At 38.6% G+C, this 20,885-nt stretch overlaps 1 protein-coding gene across 1 annotated transcript in view; it reads right to left on the bottom strand.

Moving 5' to 3' along the window:
- Positions 1-20,003, bottom strand: part of CNTNAP2 (contactin associated protein 2) — a 974,788-nt gene extending 954,785 nt beyond the window's left edge. The window contains exon 1 of the mRNA XM_068395817.1: positions 19,907-20,003. Within this exon, the coding sequence (XP_068251918.1) occupies positions 19,907-20,003 (97 nt within the window). The remainder of the gene's footprint in view (positions 1-19,906) is intronic.
- Positions 20,004-20,885: the final 882 nt, after the last annotated feature.

Below are 20,885 nucleotides of genomic sequence, written 5' to 3'. Positions count from 1 at the left end.
CATCCCTCCTATCATAAAACATCAGGCAAAATGTATTCACATCTTTTCAACTCTTTATGGGTCCATCTCGGATATTAGTATGGATTTGCCCTCCAGAATATATGGGAAGATGTCTGGTTTTCCCCCCTTGCTCCTCTGCCAGAACCAAAGGATGAGAATCTCCTAGAATATGATATAATTATTTTCATTTAAGTTAGTTGAAATGTCTGCTTGAGGCAGAAGGAAGATGGAAAGAAAGAAAACAAAACTTTGTAAGTATTAAATACCAGTGCTGAAAAGTAACTATAGTCCTCATTAAAACTGACACCAGAACAATCTTCCTTTAATATACACAGTTTGCATGCTATTAGAATAATTTACATCTTTATATTCTGAATTATTATGAGATCGTTCATAACTGTATGTTCATTTCTTTCTGTAATCAGAGTTATTAAAGCAAAGCATGGCATACACTGATTTATAAGTACAAATAACAGGCTATACTTGTAAATAATATTTTTCTTCTTGGGAAGCAGAGTACTGTCTTAAAGGTATGAATAGTGATAAAATGCCAATCATGCCACGGAAATTCCACCGAAAATTCTCTGAGAAATTCTCAGCACTGTGCTTATCTTTGTGGCTCTGCGTAAACGAGACATTTGCCAATAGATTCTTTTCACTCCTACAAGCAGTCTTGGAACAATTGTGGCAGTTTCTCATAATTATGATACGATTTTATTTATAGTTCAGTTGACAGTTCAGTCTTATTTTCTTTGTTTTTACATTTATCTCCTTTTATTCAGTTACTTGTGCACTTTTTGCGTAGCTGCTACTTGCAACCATGCCATCTTACAACATTGTGGGGGCGCATTCCTCCATCAAAAACATACAGTGTATATAAAACAGAGAACCTCGAGCAATTCCAAGGGACACTGCGTGTGCACCCACATCAGAAAAAAAACGGCCAAACAGATCCTGATGCAGTGTTTTGAGGAATATGTGCAGGGACCCGTCTGACCTAGAAAGATCGACCTCACTCTACTGAATTTTGAATCTGAGTCGTGCTCGAAATTTCAGTACTTACTTCTGTCTCTAGGTCTTTCTAGCTTGGTTCCATCTTCCTTTTCTAGCCTTGGTCAGAAGAATTAAAGGGAACTTTTATGCCATAACTTTGTGGACAGAATCCTCACTCATTAGACTTTTTTCTTGATATGTCTGGTTTTGTGATATGCCCGTAATTCTGAGTGTCCCTGTTTCGGAACGTCAAAATTGGCTTACCTGGTCCCTACTGTCTTCAACCATATTTTGCAGGACTCAACAACTGTATAAATCAGATACACGCTCCCATAAGCTGTTAAATTCCAAAATCTGTCTTCACTGAGAGCTGGGTTAGGTCTTGATTCACTAGACAGGGTTACTTACAATGAGACACTTCATACAGTGAATTGTATGCTATGCTTGTAAGTTAATATCCAAGACCTAAAACCTTCAAGAATCTAGCAGAAGACCCCCCTCTCTAGGCACTTTCAAGCACAATGATTCCAGTCTTTCACTTGACTTTTCACAAGATTCTTCAGGAAAAAAAACAACAAAACAAAACAAAAAGGCTCTTACTATCAACTGCTTATGTTTCCAGAGGAAAATAGTTAGAAGCAACAAATTAATTTTCTTTCTGCAAGATAATTTCTCCTTTGTCGGCTCAGTACACCCTATATAAATAGTCAGCATTAATATTTAAGGTCAGTCCATTCCAGGTTTCCATCAGAAAGATTCCTTGATATTATAGTAGATTTTGCTTTGTGGGATGTTCATCACTGCCTTGCACTTATGAGAAAGAAAGCTTTTTTGCCCTTTACAAAAGCTCTCAAGATATACACACGTGGCATCACAACATGATGAAAACGATACAGTTTGAGCTACCACATTTCAGATTTAATGTAAAACCAAAAGCAATTTCCTTTCCCAGTGAGGAGACAAATAAAATCAACTCCCATCTCTGAACATGCTTCACAATGGACATAATGCTTTTACTGGTATTTCATGAAAGATAAATTTTCAGCAACCAAAGAGGAGTGATTTTTTAATTCAGAATATAAATATTCTCTATGACAACAAGAATTCTGAACTAAATATTCTTTATAAATACAGAGAAAGAGGTGACTGAAGACTGGAAGGACCATTTCTATGGGACTTGACTTAAAGATGTAGCAAATCATTAAATTCAGAAATCAGAGAGATATACACACCAGCTCTAAAATCCAAATTAATCTTCTCTTCCTGTTTGAAGTAATAGCAGGGACCAGGCCAGAACTGGTCAGAAAAGATTATATTAATTCCTTATGCCTGAAACCAACAACCATCTTCCTCCAGCCTCTTCAAGGCCATATTCTCTGCTGCTGTCTAGCCTTCCTAGAGGGCAGATTTAGACTGGACATAAGGAAGATGTTTTTTACAAAGAGAGTGGTGAGACACTGCAACAGGTTACTCAGAGAAGTTGTGGATGCCCCATCCCGGAAACATTCAAGGTCAGGTTGGACAGGGCTTTGTGCAACCTGACTGAGTGAAAGACGTCCCTGCCCACGGCAGGGGGTTTGGACTAGATGATCTTTAAAGGTCCCTTCTGACCTTAACCATTTTACGATTCCTTCTGAACCAGAAGCAGAAGGGGTTTGTTGATAAATGGATTGACAGCAGACAGATCAAAAGGGGAAGGGAGAGATGTTACATACTTCAGTAGCAGCAGGGGGAGGAGGTAAGGAGATAAAGGAAGAGAAGAAGCAAGATCCAGTCTACCAGTTAGGTTTTAGAGCTCACAGCTCTTCAATCCTTATCTATCCAGACAACAGAGAAAAATAACTTTAATGGTCCATAATCTGGTTGGGAGAGATGGCATTTGTGCAGACAGAGGGAAAGGAGAAGGCAGAAAGTAAGTTAACATAACCACCATCCTTTAATTCACAGTACAGTGCACTAATGTTTCCCAGGAATTTACAAGCACAATAAAAAATAACTTCAAAAGAAAAAGGAAGAATAACATGCTTCATTTACTATGTTCAGAGAGACATCAATCAGATTTCCTATAACTATCAGAGGAGGATAATTGCTACCTATCTTTAACATTGCCAGCCATCTGCATTGCTTAATTTCTTATCAACTTCTCCCTTCTCTGTTTCTTTGTACTATTATCCTACTTATTATCTTAGGACCATCAATTAATGATAGTCCTAAGTTTTCTTGACGACAGGAAAAAATCTTGCTACTTCAGTTAGATAGAAAATATACAATATTATTGCAATTGGTTACCAAAGAAATCTCAAAGTGCCTTTTAAATAAACAGAAAATTACATTTTAATGCTGATGTTATGTCCATTTAGTCCAGGAGTGCCCACTTAAATCATCAGCTTATTCAAGAGGAAAGATCAGCATTACTGTATCTCATCAATCCTGTACTGGCACAGAGCACAAGCTCAACACAAATGTGTCAGACAGATATAAGCAAATAGTCCACGCTCTCTGCAAATCCATAACAAATAGTTTTCCACCATTCCTACATCTTTCTTGGAAACACTATCCCCCAGCAACAGAAACATTTGTCAGATGTTAAAAGTAGTAAGTTGTAGAAGAGAAATGGCTGAAAGCTCTTCAAGATCAGTAAGATAAAAACGCAAATATCTTGCAACAAGAAGGACCAGCACCAGTGTTTGATAGTTCCAGGTCTGTGGAGGTTGTGTGTTGGTCTGACTGACCCTCCTACCCTCGTACTGACTGACTGACCTACCCACACAGCAGGGAACCAGAGCTGCTTCTACAACTGGGGGGAAATATTTCTGTCAGTGTACTGACCATCACATCTTTCTCTTTTGCTCTTTTTTATTTGCTTGATTTCTACATCACCCATTAAAATTTAGAGATTCACAGGTAGTTTCATAGAAATCAGTGATGGTTTTGTCATCAACTAACAGGAAAAGGATTGCGCTCTCACTGGACATTCATTCAGTGCTGAGGCATATTTAGCACACTTGGCAGGACAACAGGAGTGGTCTTCATGGCTCCATATAAAGTGATTAATAGTGACTGACACTGAGACAATCTGAGATACTGCTATGCGCTGAAAATGTATTTTAATTTCACCTTATCACAGAATCACAGAATCACACAGAATCACAGAATCACAGAATCAACCAGGTTGGAAGAGCCCTCTGGGATCATTGAGTCCAACCGTTGCCCTGACACCACCATGTCAACTAGACCAGGGCACTAAGTGCCATGTCCAGTAAACATAGAGGGAAAGATGTCATTTCTAAACGGAGAAAAACAGAGTCACTTTATTGCAGTTAAACATCTGCAGTGGCTAAAGCAGCACCATTGCCCTTCTACAAAGGCACGAGTACTGAACAACACCCTACTGCATTATGAAAACTTCCAACATAACTCACAGAGAAACCATGAGAAAATGCTTGCACATCTGAAGGGATGATTTGGGGCACTACGACCACTTCACTCTTGTTCCCCACATTTTTCAAGCAAATCAGACCTCACAAGCCTGGGAATTCTTCATTAAAGAAGTAATGACTGGTACCAAATTTTCCCAATGGAAAAATAACAAAATGGTAAAGCACTGGCAGGCTCAAGGGAAAGCTAAAACTTGTGTATTACTTTACTTGTACAAGATCATTCTCTGCCTCTTGTGTCAAATTTTCTTTCTTTCTCCCACTGGCATATTCCACCCTGATGTCCTTTATCATTTAGAAACAAAAAAGGGCTATTTAAAGTGCAATAAATGAAGATTTCCAAAGGATGTATCTAATGAAAATAGGCCTTTATTTTCACATGTTTCTCAGCTTCACTGAGTAGATCTTTGTTCTGGAGTTAATTGACTCTCTCTGAGCACAGCTTTGATTTTTGTGTCTGTTTGATGTTGTTTCAGCTTCTATTTGTTCAATGACCCACTGACAAACAGGTAAGGAAGGAAAACTAGAGCAAAAGCTCTGTAGTTTTCATGCTGGAGAAAAGCAGGCACATTCCCTCCTCAGCCATACAGAAAGTATGTTCATAACACCTCCAAGAACAGAAGGGTTTCAAGGTACAATAGCTTTATAGAATGGGGAGCGTAGAAGGGGAAGAAAAGAGCCTTATATTCAGAATAATACAGGAACTGAGATTCTGGAACCATTTGCTTAATCTGGAAAGAAACGGCTAAGTTTCAGGAAAAAAAACCCCAACTTCCAAAATAAAGACAACATCAAGTTGGAATTTTTCATTTTTTTCATTTTGGATTTTATGAATTTATTCAGAAATCCCCACAAATAACTTTTAAATCATAGGGCTTTTTTTCATTTCTGCAAAAGATTCAAGTGTCTCATTCTGAAAATATAAACACGAGACTACCTCTCTTCATTTTTTCCATTTGAAGTCAAATGCTAAGTAAACACATTCTGGTTTTTTCCTTTGCTTTTTTTCTATAACCTTCCCAACAATCATTTCTACATTTGTATTCTAGAACGAATTTATTTTACAGAACTTGGCTTTTGTTAATGATGAATTCAGGATGCTCACTGAACACTACTTCCATTCTTTCTAAGGGTGGGGCTGCAAAATTGGCCATGGGAACACTCCTACAGCATCTTAAAAGTGCTACCTAAATCACAAGAGGACATTTAACTGCAAGAGCTTCCTCAGGAGCTGATAATACGGGGGACTGAGAGGAAAAATCTCCCTGGAGCTCCTGTTAGCTTGGAAAACTGCCCAGCTTGCTTTGCATAAAACACTGCACACCTGGCAGAGCATGTCCCTGCATCTCCCTGCGTACTTCTCTGCTCTGATAACAAATAACTTAAAGCAAACAGGACTTTTTATTTTTACTGTTCCAAGCTCCATTCAACAAAACAGAACCTAAGATTTCATTTTTAAAATTTGGTGGGGCAGCGATGATCTACAGTCACGGACCAGAACGTCATTGTGACAGGCACTGTACAAGCACTCATCATCTTCTGGAAGAAACACGTGTTTGATTGCAGAATAAAGGTGTTTTTTAAATGATTGTTTGAGTCATTCTATACCAAAAATACTATGTGCCTTTCATTTTTCCATTCCATTTGACCAACTGGCAGCCAAACACTATGCAGAAGGAAAGAAGTAAACATAGGAAAGAAAAAAAGAAAATCATAATGAATTTCTAAGGGGGCAGGAAAAGATCTTCATACACAAGTTTTAAAGAGTAGACCACCCTCTAATTTTACTAATGAGTTTTGTGTAACTGATGTACAGCTACTCTTCTAAAATGCATTACTTCCTGGTTAAAACCCCAGAGAGTAGAATCACTGAGCTGCCTCACAGAATCTGCTGCTTAATAACTTCACATAAAAAACCTAGAAAGATGATGGAATTCACGGATGCAATTCATAATGTAGCACTTTTATTCCACAGCCTGTAACTTGATCAGATGAAGATAACCGTATTTTCAAATGAAAAGTGGGCCAGCAGAAGGCAGCTGATGTAAGAGAATTTCTGTGAAACATTTAGTGCACATTTGGTTGGTTGTTGTCGCATCAGTCATTTCTTTTGAGGTTTACCTCTGGTAGCTTTTTAAAGGGGCTGAATATAGGAGTTGTATAATCTAGGACACTCTTTTGTTTGGATATATTTTTAGCTGAAGTGGACAGTCTTTGTATTTTGCTAAAATACATTGTGCTTTAAAATGCTGTACTTCAAAAAAGAACTGTAGCTCATTATCTACACGTATGTCTACATAGGTCTATTTGTGATAGTTTGCCAGTAACTAGTCAACATTTCCATATTAGCTTGATCTGCCTTCTTTATTAACAGGAAAAAAGGTCTGGTTCACAAAGGTTCTCTTCATGGAAGTTTCACTGTCCGGTGATATCTTCCTGTTATTCCAATCAGTTCATATGTATCTCTATGAATTTCAGTTAAATAGGACAATCACAGGGGAGACTCCCAGAAAGCTCAAGAAAGTTTTCTGAAGATAATAAAAATAAAGCTCATAGACCTTTGGTGTCAGCCACAAAATTATGTCTGTGTTCATCTACACAAGATATAGCCACAGAAGATAACTTTGTGATCAATGTTAATTCTCAAAGAGAAGACGATTGATATGTGATGTGATAAAATATTTCACAGCACTTGCAATAGTTCCTCTTGTAAAGATCCAACTAGTGTCATTCAGTTAATGCCTTGGCATGGCTGAATATCAGGAGTTTAAATTACCCAAAAAGAACTTAGACAACTTCAAGTCTTTCAGCTGTAAGGACTATTTTTTTTCATCACAAATAGTTTTATATGGAAAACCAGAAAGATTCATTTCAAAGAGCCACTGGAGATAAATAGCTGGTATCTGGAATACAACTGAGAAATCTCTAATTAAACTGCAATAAATTCTCATCTCTGGTACACTAAAACAACTCCAATGGAACCTTGCCAGAACTCAGGGTAATTACTGGTGCTGTACACCAGTATGAGAGAAGGTAAGATCTGTAAAAGGTTTTGGTAATAAAATTTATGCAAGTGTTTAATTATTAAAAAAAAAAGAGCATAACACCTCCATGGTCTAAAAAGAATGGTCTGATACATTGGCCCATCCAGTCAAGTCACCGATGTGTAACAGCCATATGTTGTATTTCATTCTGTGCAGACTGGACTGTTCTCCTGCAGTGAGGAGACGCTTTCACACAGACATTGCATCGGGTTGCCTCCAGCAGCGATACTCTGGGGCTTCTCTCATCTGCTGCGGTGAGGAGCAGCCCTTCACAATCACATTCCAGACGTCAACAAACAGCTGCCTTATACTCCTCAACACAAGCACCAGCCTAGACCTTACCATTGACTTCCTAGGCCTTACCCCGAGAACTGTTGCCAGGACACTGTGCCCTCACATGGACCTTCTGCAACTCCAAATTCACAGAAAGCTTTTTGCTTAGAGAAATTATGCTTTAAGTTTCTTTTCTTCCTCCTATACACAGCAGATCCCAAACACAGAAGACCTTGTTTCCTACATGCCTGCTTGACTCTAAATGCATTTGAATTTAACATTATCAAGTATCCAGTACACACATTATAGAGTAACCTCACCTTTGAGCTGAAGACCTGACAGGGCAGAATTATGAAACTGTGGACCAGGCTCAGTGGAAGAATTTGAAAGATACCTGTATGTTTGCATGACAGCTATTCCCCCAGGAATATTAGCATGTGGAAGACAGGGCAAGAATATACTACTTATACTCAATTAACCCATGGTATTTAAAAATTACTTACAATAAACATATTGCAAATATCACACTATGTTCCAAATTCATCACTGGATGAGAAACATGAATTGTATGCCTTTTTTCCAGATTCTGTTTTTATTGTGATTTTGCCAAATTAAAATTAACCTTAGAGGACTTATTAAGTAATCTGTCCTTGCCTGAAGGAACTCCTGTCCCAGACGGAATTGCAGGTAAAGCCTCAAAAATTAGCAAAAATTTTATGTAACTCCCTGCAAGATTCTGCCATCTACTCAAGAGGAAGCTCAATGCAACAACATTATATCTGTTACCAACAATATACCAAAACACACCCAGACAACTTTATTGTCTGTACGCATGTCTACATGCAAAGACTATTTGCTCACTCATTTCAGAAACTCTCTTTCAAAGACATTAATTTATATTTTTTTAATTAAATGTATCTATTTTCAGGCTAGCAAAAATTAAATATTTTAAAATAAAATATTTTTACATGTAACTATACGTATATAATATTTTAATTAATAGGTCAGAATTAACATCTCATAATTATAAATTCATATCTGAAATTTAGGGTCACTAACATCAACAATATAGTGAACAGACACTTCTATTATACTATCATTCAGTAATGAGAATTGTAGCTGAATAGTCATTTGTAGTCTTTTACTTTGGTCTAGTATGTGTTTATGTATATGGTTGTCCTATTGCAACCAAGAATGTAATAAAACATCATTATCAAAGACTTATTCAGGAATGTTTGCATGTCCTCATGGGCTTATTTTAAAGCACTTGTTTAAAGATTTACTTGAATACAGATGACCTACTGAGTTTGGCCTTGGAAAGGGTTCTTGTTAGTCTTCTAGATCTTGTTCTAAATAAACATTTTCTGTATATGTATTTCTATTATTAATGAAATATTTTGGTTGCTCCTTGATGGAAGTATAAATCCTTTATTAAGTATATTTAGTAGCAATAGTAGCTAGACCTCTTCAGGGTTTAAGAGCTCAAACAGAAAAACTTGACCGTGAACAGGAATTGTTTAAAAACACGTTAGGAAATGTTTGACAACGCATATAGTGACTGAGAGAGCTGCCTGAGGACCGGAGGAAAGCAGATGGCACTGCTATCTTCAAGAAAGGCAAGAAGGAGGACCCAAGGGCAAGTCATGCTTCATCCACTTGATAAAAACCGATGATGAAATGACTGGCCTGTTAGATGGAAGAAGAGTTTATAATTATCTACCTGGACTTTGGTAAGGCCTTTGACACTGTCTCCCATAAGATACCCATAGAAAAGTTGATGGAAGTATGGGCTGCATGAGAAGTGAAGTGGATTAAAAACTGGCTGAATGGCCGGGACCAGAGAGTAGCAACGAAGTCCAGTTGGAGCAGTGTACCCTTGGGGTCAGTACTGGCTCCAGTCCTGTTCAACATCTTCATTAATGATCTGGGTGATGTGCACACTCAGCAAGTTTGCTGAGGACACCAAACTGTTCCATCTGAACACCAGGGAAAACTTTTTCATCGTGAGGCTGACTGAGCACTGGCACAGGTTGCCCAGGGAGGCTGTGGAGTTCCCTCCTTGGAGAGGAGATAGAACCAGGGAGGTTGTTGAACATCTGGAGCCCCCTGGACATGGTCCTGGGCAGCCTGCTCTAGGTGACCCTGCTTGAGCAAGGCAAGATGACCTCCAGTAGTCCCTTACAAGCTCAACCATTCTGTGATTCTGTAAATCAGAAAAATAATATAGAAAAATTATAAGCAAAAGGAAACAAGGCTTAATTTATGCACAGAAAACATAAGGAAAATTAAAAAAAAAAAAAAGAAAATAAAAAAGGAAGTTTGTTTTTATTAAAAAAAAAAAAAATAGGTGAGAAAGGACATGAGGAGCAAAAGTATCCATACCAAAAGACTACTACATACCAGTGGTGAAATTGCCAATCATGTAGAAAAGACAAATACATACAGTGTTAGGAAAACAAACAAGACTGCAGTCAGATCCCAGAGCGGCAACCAAACAATTTACATTCTAATAAAAACTGAGGAAGATGTTAAACAGAAGCTAACAAGGCTGGGCAGTTTCAAACCAGCAGGGCACTCTGTATCTGAGAAGGTCTCTGAGCATTGCTATTGCTGATTTTCAGTAAGCACCAAACACCAAGGAACTTCCAAGACTGAAAGAAAGTACGGTGTGAAAATACTGAAGAAAATGACCTGCGTAATTACAAGCCGCTCCAATTAACATTGCTGCTATCAAAATAATAGAACCTGATTAATAAAATTTTATAAATGTAATCAGTGCAAATCAACGTGGATTTATAAAAAATAGATCTTGTCAAAGTATCCTGGTGTTTTGAAGGCTTTTTTTTGGCTGAGATACAAATGTGGATCACAAAATTTGTATATATATGCATTTATATCTGTTTCTGCATACACTGTAATAGTACGCACATCGAATTCTGAAGGCATTTAACTGTCAGTGTACACTATTTTAACCAAGATACAGAATTATTATAAATGTGACACACTAAATAACTCAAGATGTGACTGTAACAAAGGAAATGAGTGGTTTCTAGTGAGAACCAGTGGAAATCTGATTTTCAACCCTTCATTATTCAACATCTTTATTATTGGAACTGCAGAAAAATACACACTCCTTGAAGCTGAAGATTACTCGAAACTGAAGTTTACATGTCACAAGCTTGGGACATCTAGGTCAGCTGGTAAAAGGAACCATTAGACATTTTAACGTGGCCATGTGTAAAGTCATAAACCCAGGATAAAGAACGGAGTCCCAGACTGAGACAATTCAATGCTGGGAGGAAATGTGTCAGAAGATTGACAGGTATGTTAGTCACAGAAGGAAGACAAAAGAAACTGTACCTCCCTGATAAACGAGACAGAGCATCTGATGACAACTGACATGGAGAAGCTGAGATACTCAACAACATTTTTTCCTCAAGTTTTCACTGGCAATTGCATTTCCCATATCTCTCAAGCCCCTGAATCTCAAGGCAGGGTCTGGGGGAATGCAGACCCACCCATTGTAGGAGAAGATTAGGTTCAAGACTGTCTGAGGAAACTGAATGTACACAAGTCCATGGGACCTGAGGAGATGCATCCCAGGGACCATAATTCACTCACAGCATTCCTCTGATGCAGTTTTTTCCATATGTGTAATATGTACGCACTGTATTGACCTAAAGTCTGAAAGTAATTTTATGCATAATTCTAAACAGAGTTAATAAACACATTCCTTATAATGATATTCTAATAACTGGTTTTGGAAAAAAATGAATCCTAACTTCATTCATAATATCTGATTATCTGATTTAACATGCCAGGATTATGGCACAGCAATTAAGCGGTGAAGGAATTTCAATTTATTACCTGTGTACCTAGCTTTCACATACGGATGAATTAATCAGGAATCAATGAAGACAATCTCCCTTAGTTTTGGGCTCAGCAAATTACTCGATACGGTGATGAATCAATGAAAATCCAAGAGAAGCCAGTGGAGTCAGTTTATTGCTGGAGGAAAGGGTGGGGAGAGGGCAGAGAGCAGGGAGTAAGATGATTAATAAAATGAGAAAGGAGGTATGTGAGAAACGGCAAATAAATTAAGAGCAGAAGCAAGTGGGTGCACGGTCTGCAGCGTGTTTTTGGAAGAAGGCTGGAACTGTAATGAATACCATCCCTTATCTATAGGGAATTCTGCTATCATTTCTAACAGCTTGGCCGTACCAGGGAAGAGGCAGGTAGGACATTCATCATGTAACTGACAGTATGCCCAGCAGCATAACTTTTTTGGATGTAAAACCGAAGGAAAGCACGTTAGAGAGTACAGCTTGCTGGAGCTTGGGAGCATGCAGCCAGCAGAGCCCACCCCGTGCAGTATATGCTCCTGACTCCATTTCTCACAGAAGCTCACTCTTCTCCTAACTCAGTGCTGTGAACAGGGCAAACTACTCCCTCTGACCCCATTCCTCAGCAGAAAGAAAACATGTTCACAGAATCACATAGAATCTATCAGGTTGGAAGAGCCCTCTGGGATCAACGAGTCCAACCATTGCCCTGACACCACCCTGGCAACTAGACCAGGGCAGTAAGTGCCATGTCCAGGCTTTTCTTAAACCCCTCCAGAGATGGGGACTCCACCACCTCCCTGGGCAGCCCCTTCCAATGGCCAATGACCCTTTCTGAGAAGAAATGCTTCCTAATGTCCAAACTAAACCTCCCCTGGCAAAATGACATGTTACTGTCATTATATGGGAGACAACCTCTCTTTAGCCCCCTCCTTTTTTTTTTTTTTCATGGTCCAGAACAATGGTGGGAGGTCATTAGTTTTCTTTTTTAATTATGTTTAAAAATTAATTTATATTCCTTATTTTTTATTTTTCCTCACCTTTTTAAAGATATTTGAATTTTATCTGTATTCAGGGAAGAGAAAAGAACATGTACAAGCCCCTTCTATGTCTCATTGGCAATCTGGGCAGGGCCTAGAGATCTTAGTAAGGCATCTGTGTTTGAAAATTGGGTTAAAAGGTGTAAATTAAAGATTTTTTGTTTTCTTGTTTGTTGGTTTGGTTTTAATACACAGGGCTTTTCCCCAACCATAGTCTTGCTACTGTTTCCATAAATGTAACTGAGAGTAAAAGCACATTTCAATGTAACTGCATTTCAAGCTGTGTTTCAAGAACTTTACACCAGTGACATTTAAACCCAGTGTGTAAGACATGAAAACCTACAATATATTGCAATTCCCTTGCCTGCTGTGTTGTATCCCATTGCATTAGGCCCATATACTTTTAAGCTTCCATTCGTTATGGCAGTAATTCTTCCTTTTCTTCTCTGGCAAACTTTAAATCACAGAACTTTTGCTGTCCCTCATGGAAATGGACCCTTGCAGTCTCCTCAGCTCATCTGCTGATCTCCTTCCCTATGTACTCCTTCCCTCTAAATGCCAGGTTTTCATTGGTTTCACAACATATATTGGAGTAAGTATACAAGATGATTGAACACTCAATCAGGGACATACCCAAGTCTTTATCACCATTAAGATGATTAAAAAATGGACAGTGACACACCTCTAGATTTGATGGAAAAAATGCTTATAGGCAGATAACTCCTATGTTGTAGAAACAGAGGACACAGAGAGAAATGTAGCATGTGCATGGCTGATTTCCCTGAGCAAAGGTTACAAAATAATAAATGATATAGCAGTTTTACAAAATCAAACAGAAGGTTTATGTTGTATTTAGACAGATACCTAAACAAGTCATTGAATTTCTACAAGAAAATGTTACTTTCCCTTTAAACTGGGACTTCAAATATTCTAAAGAAACAAATAATAAACGTTCGTTCTAAACTATCACATTCATTTGTGGGATGGAAAATGCTTTGGCTAGACCATTCAAATGCTCCCTGGCTACTAGAAAGTATTTTCATCTGATTATTTTATTTACGCATTTGAAGTTGTAACCCAACCTGAGCTTTTACTGATACAAATGCAAAACCGGCAACGAAATCCCTAGCTGTGTTGAGTGGATCTTAGTCATTGATTTATTTTAAACATATTTTTGGAGTGTGAACACAGCTGAAAATAAAATATTTGATAAATATTTTAAACGTTGATAAATATCAACATCAAATTATGAACTGTAAGTGTACATAAATCTTTCGGTCCCTCAGTGGGCATAGCATGACCACTGAAGTTAAATGTCTGAAAGAACCACCTCTAGAGGAGGTTGTAAAGCCAAAGAATCTCTAGACTTTTTTGGGCAGAGGAAGGAGGTGAATGTGAATGTCAATATCCTTTTCTGCTTTGAATTATCAATAGGAAATGGCTGGCTGCTACAGCAGGGCATGAATACTGAGACAATTTCTCAGGCAGGAAAGGTCTCAACTTGGTAAAGTTGCTTGTAAAATTGCAGAGTTATCAAAACCTAGATGTGCCTCAGTTCTTTGCGAACGTCCAGCATCAGTCTTGGGAATACTTTTATTATATCTATGATATCTTCGAGGCTGGAACTGCAAATGGCTCAAAATAATTGATTCCTGCAATTTCCTACACCACCAAATTTAGAGATTTAACATGTTCTGCAATTAGCTGGTGGTCTCAGATCATCTACCTATGCAATGCCAATAAGGTAGCTGAATAAATGAAGAGTAATACAGATAAAATCAATGTTAGTTCAAAGGCTGAAGTCTGAAGAACCTTTTAATCATTTCTAGCATCTCATACCAATGGACTGAATCATGAACTTCTCACTGACAAAAAACAGAACCACAGAGTTCTTAAAATCAGTGGCACAACTTCTATTTCCTTCAGTGGGAGAAGGCTCAAGCTACCAGACTGCACTCCTTGTCCCACAGATCTTCCTGATCTTTCAAAAAAGGATCCCATGTTCATGTGGATTTTGGAAACCATGCCCTGGTCAAATTACCTCTTTCTAAACGCTGCTATAATTTTAAATTTATTCTTTAAAATTTTGAAGACTATCAAAATGAAAAAATCACTCAGAGTTTTATCTGATGAAGACTGATGTTGCTTCTCTAACATTTTCTGTCTGAAGTGACTGAAACACATTTGCAAGTCTATGTACTTTTACAAGACCAAGCATGATTGATATTTAGGAAATACAGACATGGGCGGTGGCACACCTCAAGATTTAACCAGTTATCTTACGTTTGACCTATGAGTCAAATTGCTCAGAGGTAGGTCAGCTTATGCATATGTAGCAAACCCCCATAGTTTGTGCATAGTTTGTTATTGCCCCAAGCATTAGAAGTATTACAAAGTCTTAAATACTGCTGTAATTACTAAGCATTGAACATGAGATCTGATGCTTTGTAAGATTTAGAGATCCAAGTTGAAATTCCGAAAGAACTCCTGAATGAAAACCTATTGTCTGTCACACATCCATAGTGATGTGAGTTACCCAAGTACATCTACAGTTTCTAATGCCTGATTAATATATTATATATAAAGAATTTCCTGTCACAACTGCATCAACTGAAATAATCTTTTAACTGTGTTATAAGTACCCGAGTGAAAAAATAAGAGATAAACAGAAAACATTTCTCATCTCCTTGCAAAAGAAATAGCCAATGTTCACAGAGACAAGTTTTCAATTCATAGCCTTCAACTTCAAACTTCCTTGCAGACTGGACCACTTACCGAAGTACTTTCTGTGTCTTATTCCATATTATTGCATTAGAGTTTAAAAAAACAATTGAACTAAAACCACAAGCAAAGCAAAAAGAACCCAAGCAAAACCCAGTTTTTAAAACATTAATTCAATGACATTTGGAAATGATTCGACGCCCACTGACCACATCAAACTTGGAATCAGACTTTCTGTACACAGACGAACGTCTGCAATCCGGCTATGTGCAGTGTTGCACACGCGGAAGTTAAGGACTCTTTGAAACTTTGGCTTTCCAGCACCGACGCAGCTATAGCTGCTGTCACCAATTTGGCAATGACACCAGACTATTTCACTCACATGTAAGGTGATGTTTGTTCTAGGGAAAGCACATTCATTCAAAAAGTCACTCTGAGTAACTCAGTTCAATGTTGTTAAGAAATGACCGATTAACAAGCTGGTTTTTGCCTGTTGAATGTTAATTTTATTACACAGTGACGTATAGCACCTTAAATAACAGTACTATTATATAATGACGGATGTAAACTTTGGTCTGATTTATAGCTAAAATGTTCTGAAAGAAAAAACAAGAAAGCATATGTTTAATGTTATGAAATGCTATGGTCTTAAAGGAAACTTAGGCCCTCAGTTTAAAAGTTTAGTATGTTTGTAAGTGCTTTGACACCCAGGGGTAAGAAAAATGACTAAATGTTAAACCTACATGAAAATGTTTTGGTATACTTGAAACTAAATTCTGTGGGATGTCTGAGATTACATCCAGACAACAGGACCTAAACTGAGAAATGTTAATCAGATGTAATAGAAACACAACTGGAACTGACCAGATTTCACAAAATACCATTATGTCTGAAAAATTATTTGGAAGAGAACTATTCCTGAATGGGAGTCTAACAGAATATACGACATCCCCACATACCCAACATTCAAGCAACATGAACTTGAAGGATAGATTCTCTAATTCCGTAGAGTCCAGAACCCCTGAAAAGAAGTTTCTTGTATGATGCCTTGCTCCTTCAAAAGGGACATTACACTTTTAAAATATTTTTCTCACTCACCCAAGCTGTTAAGGAAAGTCTGGGTGCCATGCAGTCAAAGCTAAAAGATGCATATTTTTACTTATACATAAATCTTAATGATTTACTATAAATGTCCCTTATTTGATTTCTGCATCAATTATTGTAAAATGAGGTTAAACTTCAACTTCAGCAGTGGTATGGGTCCTACTGCAAAAGCACGAAAAGTATCAGAACTAGAAGTTTGAATAGTTCTGTCCTGATTAGGTTTGCATTGCACATAAACAGGCACAACCAAAAATAAAACCTAGCTGGGAAAGGCAATTTTTAAGTGAGTTGCTTTCATAGAGAAGCAGATGATCCTATGATGTATCCCTTTACCATCCTCATTAAGAAGACAAGGTCACTGCTTTGTGTGATTTTTTATAAGAACACAAGTGAAAGTCAGTCTGCCCACAGTCATATTCTTATCATTCCATCTTTAAGCCATGTAAAAGACTATAAAGCGCTAAATTTGTATTTTCCATGTTACTTTTTATCTTGTGATGACCTCTCCTGGTTGAGCTGTTCATTAGCCTTGATTCCAGGAGTTAAGAGTGTTTTGATTCCTCTATGCTTATTTCAAAAAAATTGCAGGAATATGACAAATTTATTGCCAAGGTATGAAAAACATTAATATGAATAGAATTCACAGTAAGATCTGAGTATTAGTGTGTGTGATACTGTATCACCGTGTATGTTTATTGTACTACAAGACGTGCTTTCAACACGCACTTCATCTTGAGATCAAATTGAATGAGATTCAAAGCTTTCAACGTGATCACTTCTGAATCAGTATTACTGAGAGACATTTTAATGACAGAGAGAGATTTACTGACTTCACAAAGTAAACAAGCATTTGAGATGCAATATATTCACATAAGTGACATCCAATTTTGTTCTTTCTGAAAACTACATCTTTTTCTATGTCAGCACAAGCAGACTGTAAGAAAATATTGAACAGTAAGCTCATCTATAGGGATTGGTAATTCACTGTACAACATGTGTTTTGCATACTTCCTAAAAAATACTGTAAAGAATAAATCTGCTGTTGTTAATTACTTTGAAGTCAAAACATAAAGTAGCAATGGAGGAGAAGATAAAAATGTGGTTGGAAACCAGCTTTACATCAAAGTTGCATTTCACCTGATTTTTAATTCTCCCAGAAGTATTCCCAATATGATGTTCAAAATCAACTGACGAGAAAAATAAAAGCGATAAAAAACTAAGTGCATTCTCTTGTCAAAGGAGAACAAAATTCCCCAGTGCCATTCACAATCAGTTGCATATAAAGTGACAAACAACCTCAGAAAACACAGCGCAGTGACCAGTTTGTAAATCAAAGTGTGCAACAGAATAACCAGTTACGCGGTGCACCAAAACACTGTGACACAGCACTTGAGTTCCTCCTGTGGTACCGCTTCCCAAGCACCCCTAAGTCTTTACAAGAATTTAAAGCATGTACTGCAATGTGAATACTCCTTCTGTAATTTTAAGGCTGACGTGTACTTCTAGCTACATTTCTGTTTCCAGTAAACAAATCTAGCTCCATTTCCCTTTCAGAAGTGAGTCAGAGATGAAATGCTATACACTACATAAGGAGTGTGGTGTATAAGCTCTTGGAATGTGAATTAATATAAAGAAATCTTTGAATATCTGGGAAAAAAATTGTCATGATGGGAATGTATATGAGTAAGCTATAATTCAGATTACATTTATCCTTTATTCATGGAATTTCTGGTTATAGTGATGTTGCTACAACCATTAACTTCTCAACTAACTCCTTTCGAAAGTTAAAGATTTGTTTGTTGGGTAATCAGATAACCCACTGTAGGTCATTTCCAAGTTAAACTACAGCCATTAGTTACTGAATGACAAAAAAAAAAAGCTCAGAAATCCGATTATAGAAAAGCAATATAGGGAACTTTGTTTTCCAAGAACAGATTTCTGACAACCTAAATCATAAATCTTTTTTTCCCCTGTATATTCCTGTTACACAGAGACTGAGAGATGACTGTGAAGAAATAATATTCAGAAGAAAAATTAGATAGCCGGTGAAAACTAAGCAGCAAATCTCAGGATCAATATTTCTTCTATATCAAAGGCAGAAAAATAACTGAACATCCTATAGCCTCTGAGACCTAGATACAATGCAGACACTGCTGTACATTTTCTATTGACACAAAAATAAATGCCTAAGTGTAAGCAAATTCTGGAACAATAACATTGTTTTATTTTTCAATAGGTATCAGATGATAACAGATAGAAACCCACTCAGAAAGCAGAGCAGTGCTCCAGTTCCCTAATCATTGCATTGTTCTTTCCTGCCCCCAAGGAAGCAAATAAATAAATACAATGATCCACATAGATCTCTATGCAGTACATACACCACATTCTAAGACAGCTCCCTGCTTGGTCAGTAGAATCAGCCCCCGTTCACACACACATCTCTCTGTAACATCTCAGGACATTTCTTCCCTCTATAAACAGCAGAGGAAGTCAGCAGCAGTGTCTATTTTTGACGATTCTATAAAAATGCACTGCTTCGTTTCAGCACTCATTTCAAAAACACTTTGCAAATGGCAAATGCTTTACGTGGTCTGAAGAGAAACAACTGAATACTTAACACTGACATCTACCTGCAAATGTTTTGCTGGGAACTACAGCTCAGTGCAATGTTGAAGATTTGATCTAACACCGAGTGAAATCAATGAGCACCCTGTCATTTTCACACTGGTAAGAGAATTGGGTCCTGTGCAGGTGCTCTGCACTCCTCCGGTCTGAAGTTCAGCGTTTCAGCAGATGCTTGATCATTTCTCTAATATTTCTGCCCCCCCTAAGGGGGCAATTGCTGGTCTCCTTTAAAATACCTTTGCTTATTTTACGATGGGAAGCAAAACTTCACTCAAGAAAAGCTGTCCTGGCTCAGTTCCCTCTCATCAACTCACCATCATTCTCTCCTCTTCAAATGAGACAAAATTTCCTCTTGCTGCTCCTTGAGAAAACACTAGTTATGGAAACTGCTCACATCTCTTTTCCCTCACACAACTGTGGAAGGGAAGTACTTCCAAATGCAAATTGCACACCTTCTGAGGAAGGGGGGAAAAAACCAAACCCAAACAAACCAACCAAGCAAACAAAAAAGACCCCCAAACTTTGAACAGCTTCGGTCTGATTCCTTTCCCCCTCTGACTCCATTGCAGAACCAATATCACAGAGCAGGTCTTTCAACTTTCCACACCAGCTACCACTGAAATCATCTACACTAAGGAAGATCTGATGGGGAGCCTTTTGAACAGTGTCAAACCTCAGTGCACACATACACATACAAATACACAGAAAATCAAACGCAAGCTTCACCAGCAGAGAAAAAAACAATCAACCTCCCAGAGTTGTAGGAATTCCCCTCTGGCTTATTGCAGACCTGAAATTGTGCAAGCTTCTTAGGAAAGGGTACTTACGAGATGCAGGCAGAGCAGTCCTGGCTCTGCAGCTAATGCTGCTGAAAATCCAGAGGAAGAGAGCTGCCCTGCAGCCAGCTCGGGTAACCACAACCATCCTTCACTTCCTGGCTCCCGGTACTCCAAATGCCAGCCGCAGCAGACCTGCTTTTCTCCGCTTTGGCCCCCTCTCTCTCTCTCCTTCTCTTTCTCGGAGGAGGTGGCGAGGAGGTAAAGGGGGCAGGGCTTTACCTTGGGGTAGAAGCCAACCCCCCTCTTCGTCTGCTGTCTCTGGGTTTGCAGCAGCAGGATAAGTCCCCGGTACTTTTCTTTCCCTTATTTCTCTGTGTTTGTGTGTGTGTGTATGTGTCTGTGCCTCCTTCTCAGAGGAAGGACAAAAAATTCTTCTCGGGGGTGGAAAAAAGCATCACGAAGTATCAAATAACGAGGCTTGTAGAAGAGAAAAATAAAAATTAAAAAAACAATCCCCAAAAAGATGTGGGGGGGAGGGAGGGAAAGGGAGATGGAGACGAAGGGAAGGGAGAGAGGTGGAAAAAGCTGTTGGTGCTGCTAATGCTGCTGTTGATGCTACCACTGCAGCTGAGCCCTTCTTCCTGCACAGAGCAGCGCTGCTGAGAGAAGCTCGCAATAACCTCCCAGCTCAGATATATATACACAGTGTACACGCACACGCAGCCGGGGAGCCAAACACACGCACACAGGAGCAGGGAGAGGGGAGAGGGAGAAGGAGGGAGGGAGAGACACTCCCGCGGCAGAGGAGCAGGCTCAGAGCCTCTCTGCTCATGTATTCACCATCTTCCAGCAGGAGGAATCGCTGCCACCAGCAGCAGCAACCTTCTCCCTCCCCGCTCCCCCCTCCAAAAAAAAAGAGCAGAAGGGAAAATCCTCTCCCTAGCGCTCCCCTCCCCTCCGCTTCCTCCAGCTCCTCCCTCTTCCTCTGCGCTCCTCCGGCCTCCAGGACCCTGCTCGTCCTCCCTTG

The sequence above is a fragment of the Nyctibius grandis genome, chromosome 3 (genome assembly GCF_013368605.1).
Source record: "Nyctibius grandis isolate bNycGra1 chromosome 3, bNycGra1.pri, whole genome shotgun sequence".
In the NCBI taxonomy this organism is placed as follows: domain Eukaryota; kingdom Metazoa; phylum Chordata; class Aves; order Nyctibiiformes; family Nyctibiidae; genus Nyctibius; species Nyctibius grandis.
Note: the sequence above shows the minus strand (reverse complement) of the source record. Positions and strands in the feature narration are given on the sequence as shown.